At 39.0% G+C, this 14,819-nt stretch overlaps 1 protein-coding gene across 3 annotated transcripts in view; it reads left to right on the forward strand.

Annotated features, from left to right (window-relative positions):
* Window positions 1-14,819, forward strand: part of MME (membrane metalloendopeptidase) — a 96,412-nt gene that overhangs the window by 57,987 nt on the left and 23,606 nt on the right. For all 3 annotated transcript variants that reach the window (XM_008142213.3, XM_028146482.2, XM_054713660.1), the window contains exons 15-16: window positions 1,921-2,001; window positions 3,963-4,066. In XM_008142213.3, the coding sequence (XP_008140435.1) occupies window positions 1,921-2,001; window positions 3,963-4,066 (185 nt within the window). The remainder of the gene's footprint in view (window positions 1-1,920; window positions 2,002-3,962; window positions 4,067-14,819) is intronic.

Here is a 14,819-nt window from a genome sequence, read left to right on the forward strand (position 1 = left end):
TTATTGGGACTTTTAATATTTTGCATAAGAAGAAAGATGATATTTCTAAGGAAATTTTAGGTTTAAATTTACCATGATCATTATCTTGCTAACTATATAAAACTAAAAGGAACAACATGTCCAGTGACAACTGTATGTGCTTTATAAGCAGTATTCACATGCAACTTGATTATTTGTCTGAAGTTAAGGTGGCAAGAAGAACAGACCATATTTTGAACTGATAACAGAGGGAGTTCAAAAACCTAATATAATAAGAGAGTCAAGCTGCAGTGTAGTTCTGTTTTGGATTAAGTCATATGAAAGGACTATCTTTTTCAGCTTCACAGAGGCCTGAGTAGGTGAGGTCTAGATTTTAAGCCTCCTTATATTTTCATTATTCTGACAAAGTCCTCAGAAATTTGGGCTGGATTTGCTTCATTCATGTTCTGGCTCTCTGTGACATGGTCCTGTGTTTGGCAATTGAATTGTTCTAGATCATCATTTCCCAAGGTGGTGTCACAAAACAGGTGCCAAGTTGTTCCACAAAAGAGAGTCCCTTGGTCAAAAGACTTTAGGAAGCACTGCCTGATCCCATCTTAGTCTAGGTTACATGCTCTGAGGGTGTGATTTTATGGCATCATACATCACACTGAGAGTAAATTCTCATTTCATTGCTTATCATTGATCTTTACGGTAAGCTCTCTGGGGGGCAGAAATTTTGCCTGGCATTGAAGCCTCAGCCCCTTGCAAAGTACTGGGCTCATTGTAAACCCTTGGACATATATTGAATGAATAAAGAAACAAATTAACTCCTCCTCTTGGACACTTATAACAACCTAATTTTTACTGTAAGAAGTCCTGCAATAAAGAAGCCTGCTTAATGTTTTTGTCATAGTATTTGTCCAAAATATTTGACAATAAATTATTTTTATGCAATAACTTTTATTTCAGTAGTCTGTGTCCATTAGAACACTCTTTTGGGAAATGTGTTCTAGAAAATAAAGTGCTAATAAGAGGGGGCTGATTAATAATGTGTGGAAACCTACAAGAAAGTGGGCGTGGCCTGACTGACTTAGTGACACATATCCTGTCCCAGCCACTGGGGAAATCCTGGGCTTATGAAACAGATTTGTAACAAAACCACATCCCTTTGATGGCAGACCAAATAACTCAGATACAGGCTTAATTCCCCATGACAAATTTAAATTAAATTATTTAAGAGCAAATGTGATATGATAACATCAAAAGTCAAATATCTTTGAGAAAATAAAAAAAAATAGAAATAGCAAGTAGTAAACAAGGGGTAATCATGAAATAATAAAAATAAGTAAGTAATTTTAAAATACTAAACATAAAAATTAGAATTGGCAGTAAGCAAGAGGTAAACGTGAGCTGGTATAACAAGGAAAACTCTTGTTTGCTACTTGTTTAATTGATGTCATTCGTTTAACTTTGAGAAGATAGGTACACAGGCTTGGAGACTGAGGTAGAACATAAAAATTCCAAGAACCAATATTCAGGAAGAATATTAGCACGAACACATAAGCCCATATCTGTTTTCTCAGCCAAATCGGTAATGTGGAAAGATAATTATAAGCTGCTAGAATGGAAGCTCTAAATGTTACTTGTCCTGTAAATTGAAGAAAAAGTCTTACAGGAAAAAAGTTCCTGAAAGCTGACTTGTCAGCTTTCATTTTGGTTTTCTTGGGAAAGCTGCAGTCTGTGAGGACAGGGCATTAGAAGCTAAATTTCAGACCAACTTTTTGTTTCTTTTGAGCCCCAGGATGAAGCCACTTCAAATATGTTTTTTAAGTGTTGACTGATACTCTATTTGTAAACGGTATGGATCAAGTTACTCAGTTGATGTTCATGGGCAAATGACAATGTTTGCATTTGAAAGTTAGGTAATCATCCTCACATTCAATATTACAATTTTCATAGGCCTTGGCAATTAAAGAAAGAATTGGCTATCCTGATGACATTCTCTCAGATGATAACAAACTGAATAAAGAATATGAGGAGGTAAGTCTCTATTAAGACTTTGGGTTAATGAAACCTGTGGCTGGTGGCAATGTTATTTTTAGTTATTGGTTGCCAAAAATTATGTGAAGTAGCCTAAAACCATAGGTTTTATTATTTTTTAAAATATACTTTTATTGATTTCAGAGAGGAAGGGAGAGGGAGAGAGAGCTAGAAACATCAATGATGAGAGAGAATCATTGATCGACTGCCTCCTGTCGGGGATCAAGCCTGCAACTCAGGCATGTGCCCTGACCCGGGAATTGAAAAGTGACCTCCAGGTTCATAGGTTGAAGCTCAACTGAGCCACGCCGGCTGGGCCCATAGGTTTTTTATAAAAGTCTTTAGCACTGAAGACAGATCTGTGTTTGTTTGTTTCAGTTTTAGCCTTTTGTTTCATTGGCCTGTCCTGCATCTGTTATTTTGGCTTCCATATATTCCATTTTAAGAAGTAAGTAAAGTCCAGTGTCCTTTCGAGTATCAAGGGTAGCCCTGGCTGCTTTGGCTCAGTGGATAGAGCATCGGCCTGTGGACTGAAGGATCATGGGTTCAATTCCGGTCAAGGGCACGTATCTTGGTTGCAGGTTCCTCCCAGGCCTGGGTACTGGTCAGGCCTCATGCAGGAGGCAACCAATCAATGTGTTTCTCTTACATTGATATTTCTCTGTCTTTCCCTCTCTCTTCCATTCTCTCAGAAAATCAATGGAGAAATATCCTCCAGTGAGGATTAACAAAAAAAAAAAAAGAATCTCAAACTTAGAGTATCAAGGGTAGACTTCAAAGTGCTGGAACAGCAGGCAGCACTCAGGCTCCTTATCTCGTCTTAAAGGCCTGAAAAGTCAAATCTTCAGATTCCCACCCACTTTTTAATTATGCCTCCACTGGATAAGCTAGAACATGCATTCTCTATTTAAAAAGCAAACAAACAAACAAAAAAATACCTGGGAACCAGAGACTGTTGTATTCTCTTTTGGTAATGCAACAGTGGTAAGAGAAGAGAATTGATTAAAGTCACTGCAGTACTTATTTCAGACTTAGCTGAGATTCTTGTTACTAATCTGTGGTCACCACAACTACTTGAAACCCTGGTGATGACAAGGTAATCCTTGCGAAAATCGGAGATGACAGTGACTCCTAATCCATTGATTACTAGTCTGATGTGGAACTTGTAAGCCACAGTGTTCTCTCGTCCTTATCCATTTGCAGAAAAGGTTGACTGTTTCTTTTAAATTAGCTGGCTGTAGCATGGTAGTCCTGGAGACCCTTGTAGCAGGAGCCTAGTGTCTAAGACCATAGACTCAAAGCTGACTGTGTGGGTTCAAATCCTAGCTCCACAAGTGCACTTGTCTGTATCTCAGTTTCCTTAACTTTTAAAAAAATATATTTTTTATTGATTTCAGAAAGGGAGAGGGAGAGATAGAAACATCAATGATGAGAGAGAATCATTGATTGGCTGCCTCCTGTACACCCACTACTGGGGATCAAGCCTGCAACCCAAGCATGTGCCCTGACTGGGAATCTAACCGTGACCTCCTGGTTCATGGGTCAACGCTCAACCACTGAGCTATGCCAGCCGGACTGGGCTTCTCAACTTTTAAGTGGTGATAATAGCCGATCTTCACAAGATTATTAAAATATTGTTAGGATGTTGCCTGGCCCATAGTAGGTACTAATAAGAATATGCTGTTATCACATCTGGTATATAAGGATTAATATCAATATGGTAAGGCTTGCCACTTAGTTTTATGTGTTTAAGTATACTGAAGTGGTGATTCAGCCACAGCCACAGTGACCTGTAATATAGAACTAGACTGGTTGGAACTAAATCCTTCTTTGGTAAGTTTTAATGCTCTCTGTTAACTTTATTAATAGGTAGAATTTAAGAAAATATCCTCTATATTTTTAGCAAAAGTTTTGAAGATTCTGGTTTTAATATTTTCACCAAAATCTTTTATATGATGTAGTACAACTACAAGGAAGATGAATACTTTGAGAACATAATGCAAAATGTGAAGTACGGCCAACATAAACAACTAAAGAAGCTTCGAGAGAAGGTGGACAAGGATGAGTATGTATATTCCAGTTTTTAACATATTTATTCAGAAGAGGGTTTTTTCCCCTCCTCTTTGTTGTATGAAGAGGAAGAGTCTGACTTGGGATAGTGTTAAAAAGTACAATCGTCCTCCTATGAAGTACTTTTAAAAACATCTAAGAAGGTTATACTAAAGATGGGGCAGGATTTAACCAAATTAAAATGTTTTTTATTAAGGTACATCCTCAGATAACCTAATTTCTTTGGTTTCTTTTCATTTTATTGCCTGTCCCTCTGCTTTGCTTGTGGACAGGGTTCTCAAGAACACCTTAATTTAAGCAAACCATGGCTCCTTCAAGCCTTCTCTGAGGCCTTACTTACTGTACTCAGAATTTCCTTCTACCCACAGCCCCACCTGTTTTCTGTCCATCCCCTTCCTGAATTGCTCCATGTAACACTTCTCTCACCCTAGAGGTAGCCAAATATGAGATACCAGAAATACCTCTCAATCATAGCCTTCAAATGCTCTTAATCTCTGTTTATTAGTGGGATTGGTCCTTCATATTAACTATTGGTTTAGCATTTACTTATCAATTAAATGGATGTGTCCAACATATTTATCAACCTATGTGGTTGTGCACTTGAATCCCTAGAATTGCTTCTGTTGACATCTCACTGGGTTCTTAGCTGCTAGAGAATAGGGGCCATTTCTTTTGACCATTCAGCACAGTACAGAATACATAGATTTTCAGTTAAAGCTGAATGAATGAATGAATGATGAACAAGTGAAAAATAAACATACTTACTTGATTTATGTGGTAATGAACACAATAACATACCAGTGAGATTCTTGGTTCCTGTATGCATTTATTCTTTCATGTATTTATATTATTAAACTAAACTAATATTTTAGAACACTGGCTAAATCTAGGTGTCATTGGGTACTGGGAGAATCAAAGGTAAACTTGGTTTATGTTACATTGCATTATAACAGTAGAAAGTAGTGTTGAGGAGGGGGAGAAATCCCCTCTTTGCCCCTCTTGAGTTCTTAAGGCTGAACTAACAATAAAAACGACATAAGACCAGATGCACAGAGGAAAAAGTAATTTAATATGTGCATGTGGGAGGTTATAAATGATACTCTGAGAAATTATGAACCAGCCAGCTCTTTATGCCTTTTAGACAAAGAAACAATACATTTGACAGGACAAAGAAACTTAGGTTTGTGTAATCATTAGTGAAGAATCTAAACAAAGTTTGGGCTTCAATAGTAAATTAGTAAAGAAATAACAAGTCTTTCTTATACAAAATTAATAAATTAATAAAGAAATAACAAGCTTTGTAGACCTGAATTCCTTAGCTCTAGGGATAAGGGTGTCTCAGTCTACTGTAGCAAGGAGGAGACCTTTCATAGGGGAGATTTATTTTCTGCATTCAAGGAGAGAAGGGTGGGTCCATGTGCCCTTCTTAGCATTGACTGCTTGTCAAGTAACTTTAATTCAAAATTATCAATATGCTAATGTGTGATATTTTGAGGTGGCCTGCCCTGACCCCGACAGTAGGAAAGACATGATGTAATAAATAAACTCTACCACCAGGAGGGCTAGACAAAAGTCCCAAATGGAAATGCTAATACATTTCAATTCTTATACAACATTTTGAACTCTTCAGGTATCCTGAGAGACTGATTTCTTTTGCTAACCCCTGGGTTTGTACTGGAGCAAAGGTTGTGTTATCTGGGGCTAAAATCAGGGCTGCAAATGTCAGAGAAGGTTTGGCATCCAGCTGGCAGAGGAAGGAAAATGGTTTCGTATCGTACAGTTGGTGTTGTAATAGATTATCAAGTTGTTTCTCTAGAAACCCACACAAAGTCATCAAAAAAGAATACTCTGTGGGTTAAAATCTGAGAAGCTTCTGACAAGTCTGAATATTTTCATTTCTTTAAAATATATATACTTACATTCAATAAATGTTAGCACTGTGTAAATTATTGTCAAATACTCTTTCTGAAAATAGCTACTATAACTTGCATCCATGTGACACAAGAAAATTTATTTATCATCTTAAAAAATAGTTGTTGAAATATTGCTGATGTTTTCTCTTGAAGTTGATGTAGACCCAGTTCCAGAATCACTTTGTAATATAGTTTGCTCTTTTTATTCCCTTCCATCATATGGATTGATTTTGTTTGAGTTCCCTTCTCTTTATGATAAGCAGTCAAAAGCCAAACTTGTATATAATATTTTAATGAATGTTTGGTGAATAGCATGCATCACTCAGTAGTACTTTGTGGATGTTCTCCATAAACTTCTGATCGTCAATCACAAGTGCATATGACTTCTTAGGTCTTCTCTGCCAGGCCTGGCTAGCTATTCTTCTTTCCCTATCTAATGCCTGCATACGAGTACAAGGGTTCAAAATTCTTGACTGCACATGAGAGTCATCTGGGGAGCATTAGAAATAGTACCGATTACCCAACCATGCCTCCCTAGATTTTTGAGGTACTTGCCTGTGGATGGGGACCCAAGTACAGTAGGTTCTTGAATAATGTCGTTTTGTTCAACGTTATTTTATTATAACATTGATGAATTGCTTAAATAGGAACTTTTAACTCTTCTTTACATCAATTAACCTACAGTCAAGTTGGTTTCATTATACATCATTTCACGTCAATTCCAAGAAGCTATGGGTGACATTAAGTGAGTACTGACTGTACTGGTTCCTTTTAAGTACAGCATGTTACTGTACAAAACAACATGAGATTAAATCAAGCACAAGAGGAAATGATGCAATCAAGAGGCGCAATAAACATGAAAGGTGTGAGGGCTGCTGCCTGTGTGACACAGCATACTGTTACACAAACTTTTATTTTTCCCGAGTAGAAAGAGTGCACTCTAAAATAACGATAAAAGTGTAGGACAGTAACGTATTCGCTCATTATCATTTTCAAGTATCATATACTAGACATGGTCTTATGCTATATTTTTATAAACTGGCAGCGCAGTAGGTTTGTTTGTACCAGCATCACCGCAAACATGTGAGTCATGCGCTGTGGTATGACATTACCAGGCTACGATGTCTCTAGGCAATAGGAATTTTTCAGCTCTACAAGAATCTTATGGGACCACCATCGTATAGAAGGTGGCATTGACCAAAATGTTATGCAGAGCATGACTCTGTCTAACATGATTTAGCGCCAGTAACATGATTATTTTCTTGCAGACCATAGAGCAAACACAACCTTGTAATGAGACAAAGACATAGCAGAACAAAACAAAATGAATGTCTACTCTTGTTTTTAGATCTGATGCTATTTTGTTAGTTTCTCAGGCCAAAACATTTTATAATGTAATTGGGACAGGTAGTGCCAGTGTTTGTAAGTCATGACGATTGAGCTGTGGAGTTACTTTTTACAAACTGCAAAGTCTTATTGCATTGCTGAACCTTTCCTGCTGTGTAAATAAATAAAAACACTGACATCGGCAGCCTGAACGTTTTATTGAGCAGCTACAATGTGTGCGAAGCCCTGCACTCATCGCTGTAGGGGATAAACAACTAAATCTGAGGAAAGTGGGGTTACAAGGAAACAAAGTGCTAGGACAGTACTTTTTTTAAAACCACAATGAAATCATTACTTATTAGTAAAACATTCCCTGGAAACATGTCAGCATTTAACTTAATATTGAGGTGGATAGAGGATCCACTACAAGCAAAACGAAACAGAAATGCTCAGTTCCTTTCTGCCTTCCCCTTCGTTGCTTGACGCCTGCTGTTTTTTCTGATTGGATGGTGTGAAGCCCCTGAAATAAGTGGTACTCCTGTGGCGGACAGCCCAGCATCGGGGCCTCCATGGGCTCTTTCTGAAAGGCCAAAACCAACAAAAATGGCAGGGAGTTTGGCGCCCTGTGAAGTGACACTGTAGTTTAGCCACTGCTTGAGTCAGTAACACTCTTTTGTGTCCCAGTTCTGCCTGTTACTACCTGTGGCCTTTCAAAAGCCATGCAGTTTCCTCATTTATAAGAGGAGCAGGTTGGTTTGGACTGCAGGAGATCTCTAAGGCTCTCTCAAGCATTACAGTTCCATGGCCCTGACTGTGAAGCTTTGATAGGAGAGGATGTTTTCTTCCTTGGCGTCTCCGTATCAAGTGAGCCAAGAAGAGAAGAGGATATTTTTTAAAAATACACGTATATTTTTATTGATTTCAGAAAGGAAGGGAGAGTGAGAGAGAAAGAGATGGAAACATCAATGATGGGAGAGAATCATTGATCAGCTGCCTTCTGCACGTCCACAACCCCAGGCATGTGCCCTGACCAGGAATCGAACCGTGACCTCCTGGTTCATATGTCGCCACTCAACCACCGCGCCATACTCTTGAAAGCTAGGGAGTACCTCACCTCTTTCTAAAATATCCCTTCTGATTTCCCCTTCACTGATGTTTCTAGAATCATTTTCCTTCTAAGTAAGTCCAGTGCCAGTGAACTTGATTATTAAAAGAAAAACAGTTGTGCAGGACTTACATGGGTCAATGTGATGGCACAGAGGTGGGGCATTAATAGGACCTATCCAGGTAGATGTGCAGATTGGAGCCTTGGGGCACAAATGAATCTCCATGAGTATAGATTTATGGGGAAGATTTGTGAAAAGAATTATTGGGCTCATCAAGTGCTACTCAGTGATGCCCTAGCGCCGGTTTGGTTCAGTGGATAGAGTGTTGGCCTGTGGATCAAAGGGTCCCGGGTTCGATTATGGTCAAGGGCACGTACCTCAGTTGCACGCTCCTCCCCAGCCTGGACCCTGATCAGGGCTTGTGCAGGAGGCAACCAGTCGATGTATTTTTCTCACATCGATGTTTCTCTCTGTCTTTCCCTCTCTCTTACACCCTCTTTAAAAAATCAATGGAAAAATTCTTTGAGTGAGGATTAAAAAACACACACGTACTACTCAGTGAGAAAGATGAGATAACAGGTAGTTAGACTAAATTTGGATAAATCACTCTAACTCCCCATGATAGTATCTGCCATGGTATGCTCATGTTCTGCACATGTTATAATCAATAAAAAATTTAAGTTGTCATCTTTTATACTCCCATTAAACCAACCGACTCTGCAATTTTCCAGTGCGTTTGGGGATTATAAACAAAACACATTTTATCAGTAAAAATATTTCTGTCTTTTTAATTAGCACCAAAAGAGGGTTTTGTTTTGTTTTATTTTATTTTGTTTTCAGATGGGGAAGGAGAAGTAGGGAGGGAAGATAAATAGTTGAAAGGCTGAAGTGTTAAACTGGGAGAACTTTGCAAGAGAATTCTGGAACTTTCATGTCAATGAGCCCTCTTGAGAGGGTGGTATCCAGATGGCACAAGGCTTCCTTCCAGCTGCCATCATTCCCTGCAGCTCACAGAGCAGCACCGCCTCACCACAGCCTGTGCCTGCCCCTCCCATGGTCCCAGGATGAGAAGGGTCAGCTCTGCTGGGGCCTGGAGGACCCATCAATATGCTTAGGTCCAAATCTGTATTGAGCACCTATCATGCTCCCACCCTGTTCTAACCCCTAGAAATACAATTAAGAACAAAACATGAAATAAACCAAGAGGACTACATCAAACTAAAAAGTTTCTGCACAGCAAAGAAAATGGTCATCAGGATAAAAAGGTAACTGATGGAATGGGAGAAATTATTTGCAAATCATATATGTGATTACTTGCCGGGGCTGACCAGCAGCCCCCGAATTCCAGTATACACTCTGGGGTCTGCACGTACACAGACGTGTTTGGAAAGGTCAAGGAATAATTAGGGGCTCTGCCTTCGACACTCCCCTAAGTTGGAATTTCGATAAACAGGGCAGGCGGCCTTCCACACCCTTCCCTTTTATAGAATGTCCTCCTTACAAACTTTCCAACCAAGTCTCGTGTGCTCCCCAACAACAAGTGGTTAATCTCCCAAATATATAAGAAGTTTCTACAACTCTGTAACAAAAACAAACAAACAAACAAACAAAAATCCTAATGACCCGCCGAAACCGGTTTGGCTCAGTGGATAGAGCGTTGGCCTGCGGACTGAAAGGTCCCGGGTTCGATTCCGGTCAAGGACATGTACCTTGGTTGCGGGCACATCCCCGGTAGGGGTTGTGCAAGAGGCAGCTGATCGATGTTTCTCTATCATCGATGTTTCTAACTTTCTATCCCTCTCTCTTCCTCTCTGTAAAAAATCAATAAAATACATTTAAAAAAAAAAATCCTAATGACCCAATTTAAAAATGGACTAAGAACTTGAACCGGCATTTCTCTAAAGAAGACATACAAATGGCCACCAGGTACATGAAAAGATGCTCAGCATCACTAGTCATCAGGGAAATGCAGTCAGAACCATAATGAAATATTACATAAGATGATATTGTCAAGAGACAGAAATTGAGAGAGAGAGAGAGAGAGAGAGAGAGAGAGAGTTGGCCAGGATGTAGAGAAATTGGAACCCTTATACCATTTATGGGAATGCAAAACAGAACAGCCACCATGGAAAACAGTATGAAAATTCCTCAAAAAATTAGAGATAGAACTACTGTATAATTCAGAAATCTCACTTCTGGGCACATACCCAAAAGGGTTGAAATCAAGATCTCAAAGAGATATTACTACATTCCGACTTTCATTGCAGCACCATTCACAATAGCTAAGATGTGGAAGTAACCTGTTTCCATTGACATTTAATGGATAGATAAAATGTGGTATATACATACTAATCAGCCTTTAAAAGGAAGAAAATTGTGTCATGCAATGACATGGATGAGCCTGAGGACATTATGCTAAGTGAAATAAGCCAGATAGAAAAAACATACTGTATGATTCCACTTATATGAAGTATCTAAGATAGTCAAGTTCATAAAATCAAAGAATGGTACCAAGGGGCTGGGCGTGGGATGTTATTAATTAAAAGGTATAAAGTTTCAGTTAAGCAAGATGAAAAAGTTCTAGAGATCTTTTGTACACATTGTACCTACAGTCAATAATAATATGTTGTACAGTTTTTTGTTTTGTTTTTTGTTGTTGTTGTTGTTGTACAGTTAAGTATGCTAAGACAGCTCTATTGACTAATGAGTTTGCCGACCACTGTGCTAAGAGGCTAGATCTCGTGTTGGTGTTCTTAACACAATTTAAAAAAAGAACAAAGCCTGAAACATCCCTGCCTTCATGGGGTTACCAGGCTAATGAGATAGATAGACAATAAACTTAAAATGTTGTATCATTGCTAAGTCTTATATGAGATGTAATAGGTTTTAATTATTTTATAAAAGATCCCAAGATTATTCTAAATCAGGAGAAAAAGTCACCAAAAGAAAATTCTGACAGAAATGATCCATCTACCCATAACTTCCAAATCTGGAATTTCTCTATATTTGGCATATCACACACATAGGGGTGCACACATATGTGCATGTACATACATATAAACTTATTGATTGAAGACTAAAACGATTGTGCTTGTTGAGAAACTTAGAACCACACAACCAACTGATGACTTCTAGGAAGAAAATCAAAAGTAGTGATTTCTATTGCCTTTTGTTGAAAGAGAAGTGGATTCTCCCACTTTAATGACTGAATAGGAGCTCTGGCTCTCACCACTCAGACAGTAAGATGATTCATGCAGAATACTTCAGTTATGTTAACAACTCTTACGCAACAACAATAAGCAGTTCAATGAGGCTCTTTGGTCCTACCTTGCTTTTGCCTTTGGGTAAAAAATTGCACCTTATAGAACAGTGGGAAGAATTTGTGTCAATGGAGTCAGGGAGCTGTGGTGGTGGGGATGGTGGGGGCTGAGGGGTAGAGGGAGTAGGCAGGCCTGAGTTAAGATTTCTGCTTTGATACTTACTAGCTATATGAACTTCGACAACCTACATAATACCGCTAAGCCTCAATGATTCCTTTAAAAACTAGGATAATATCTACGTTTGCCTTGTAGGGTCATTGTGTTCTGTGTTGTGTAATGTGCCCTCCACATAACATTGATGCTCATTAAATAGTAGCTGCTTTTGTTATTGTCTGGTCAAGGTGGGGCTTCAAGGTGATGTAGAAGCCAGCATCCTAAAACTTACCAAGGTAAGAGGGAGCCCTGTGAAGTGAAGGGGGTCATAACACACTGCCCCCCACCCCCCCCAAAATGTGTTGATTATTTTGAGCTGAAGACAAGGCCCGAAAGTCTCTCGGATAAAGCTTTTCATCTCCCCCTTAACTGCCTAAAAAAACTTTGATGAAGGTTAATACTAGAGACAACTACAAAGCCTGTGAATTAGGGGTGGGGAGCTCGGCAAACATTTGTTTACCAAACATTTGCTCGTCCCATCTTCCTGTGAATTGACTTCCTTCCCTTTGAAGCCCTAGACCCCTAAACCCTTCTGCGCATCTGGGGTTGCCCGATAAGCCACAATTGCCTGACTGTCTTTGGGCTTCTTATGTCTATGTGAGGCTCTTGTACATACATAATTAAATTTGTTTTTTTTTTCCCTATTAATCTGCCTTATGTTAATTATTAGATTAGCCAAAAGGGCCTAGAAAGGTAGAGGAAAAAATTTTCCCTCCCATACAGAAGCAATTTAAAAATAAGCACTTTCATTTTAGAAGTTGGCAAGAAAATGGCATTCATCATTTTAATGAAATTTTGTGTATTATTTAGATCAACAGTTTAGAGAAGGGGATGGGATTGGAAGGTGATAGAGTCCTCTTTCTCCTTGGTTTACATGTTTCTTTTAGTTTGTAAGTATCAGGACAAAGAATTTGATAACCAAACTGTGCCTTCGTTTCTACACCTGAAAATTGGACATGTCATTTACCTTATATGGGTGGTTTGAAGATAAAGGAAGGTACATGGGAACCTCCGAAGTCTTGATGAGATAATATTAATTATTGTGAAGAATTACAGTGGTCCTCGCGATTACAAATGAGAATTCTCCTTTCCAGGAGTACGTGAGGAAGACAGAGAAAACCACTGCATTGTATTGATGATTTCAAAGGGGTTACTCACGAGATGCTGAGAAATTGAACACTTCAGGGAAAGGGACATTCATTAACCGTTTGGTTGTTTTAAGTTTTAAAGTCACACATGAGTGGGTGAAGGAGAAGTTTTATTCCAGGTGCTTTCACAATCCAGTGGGTTTATTATATCTGAAAAGCTATAGGATCAGGGCTGTCGACTTGTGCTTTTCTTCCCTGCTGTAAAAATGATGTTTGTGTACTTACGTTTTATCACCACTTAGATTCTTCGGGGTAATGAGAGCTGGAAGAGAAACACCTGGTCCCCCTCTTGAGTCTTTCAGTTATATTTCCCACCCCCACCGTTAGCTCAGCTTTGAGGGCCACGCTGCATATAGTGGCTCTTCTTTGTTCCATCATTGAAAGCCCCAAAGAACAAGTTTACCTGACAAAACTATGGCTCAGAAATTAAAAGTAAAACTTTCTTACTTCTTGTTTTCCCATGCTGTGCTTTGTCCCATACCACACATATCGTTGCTCCTACACACCCAGACCCAGGAGGCAGGAAGAGAAACCAAAGAACAGGGTGATATTTCATTCGTGTCTCAGGCTTGATACCTGGCCAAGAGGCTGCTGGTGTCTGACCTGCAACTCTGGAGGTACCTGCTCTGTCCATTATTGTAGGGCAAGAATCACCACCATTTGGTTTTCCCTTCTGCTGCACATTTCCTCTTTTCTGTACTGTTCTTCAGGGGCGAATTTGTCTGTCTTCCATGAATGGAAGTGTCTCCCAAAACTTCAAGGCTACATCCAAATCAAAAGAACGTCGTTTTGTTACATCACCACTTAATTTGAAAAAAAAAAAAAATTGTTTTAGCGCTGTGTTTTTCTACTTTTATAAAAATTTTATTTTATTTTAAATGTTTTTATTGATTTTTAGAGAGAGAGGAAGGGAGAAAGATAGAAACATCGATGATGAGAGAGAATCATCATGGATTGGCTGCCTCCTGCACGCCCCACACCAGGGATCGAGTCTGCAACCCAGGCATGTGTCCTGACCAGGAATCAAACCACCAAGCCACACCAGCCAGGCTAAATTTTATTTTTCAACTACAGTTTGCATTCAGTATTATTTTGTATAGTGTGTATAGCATAGTGGTTAGGCAATCATACACTTTATAGATTCCCCCGATATTCCCAGTACCCACCTGGCACCATACGTAGTTATTACAACACTATTGACTTTATTCCCTAAGCTGTACTTGACATCCCCGTGACTATTTTGTAACTACCAACTTGTGCTTCTTAATCCTTTCACTGTAAATTTAACTTCTTGACCACAAATCTTAGACATTGAGTCTGTAGCTGTTCTCTTCATTTATTTAAGATGTAGTGATCGAATCAGAGTACTTCCAGTTCCAGGGACAGTACGTCCTGGGCAAATGAATCTGGGTAAATTAGCCCAGGGCTGATCGGAGGGCACATTGAGAAAGATCTCAAGGAAGGAAAGGCAAATGCTAAACACTAGCGCTCTCTGAACCGAACCACCATAATTCTAATTTTATTTGAGCATTCTGTGGTCATAAAAAGCAACCTATTTTCTTGAAGGTATAATTCACAGTGGACATTTTAATATGCAAAACCCTCCCTGCTGGAAAGTTACAAACATTAATCAAAATGCAATCTTAAGCCTTTCACAGTAATGTAACAGAAGAGCAGGAAAGCACCAAACAAAAGGTACGACATTTATTTTTACAAAAGCAATAAACATGACATGGGTAATATAAACTTCATTCATCTATGTCCTACTTTTGAGATCTGTCA

Source organism: Eptesicus fuscus, chromosome 3, assembly GCF_027574615.1.
Source record: "Eptesicus fuscus isolate TK198812 chromosome 3, DD_ASM_mEF_20220401, whole genome shotgun sequence".
NCBI lineage: Eukaryota > Metazoa > Chordata > Mammalia > Chiroptera > Vespertilionidae > Eptesicus > Eptesicus fuscus.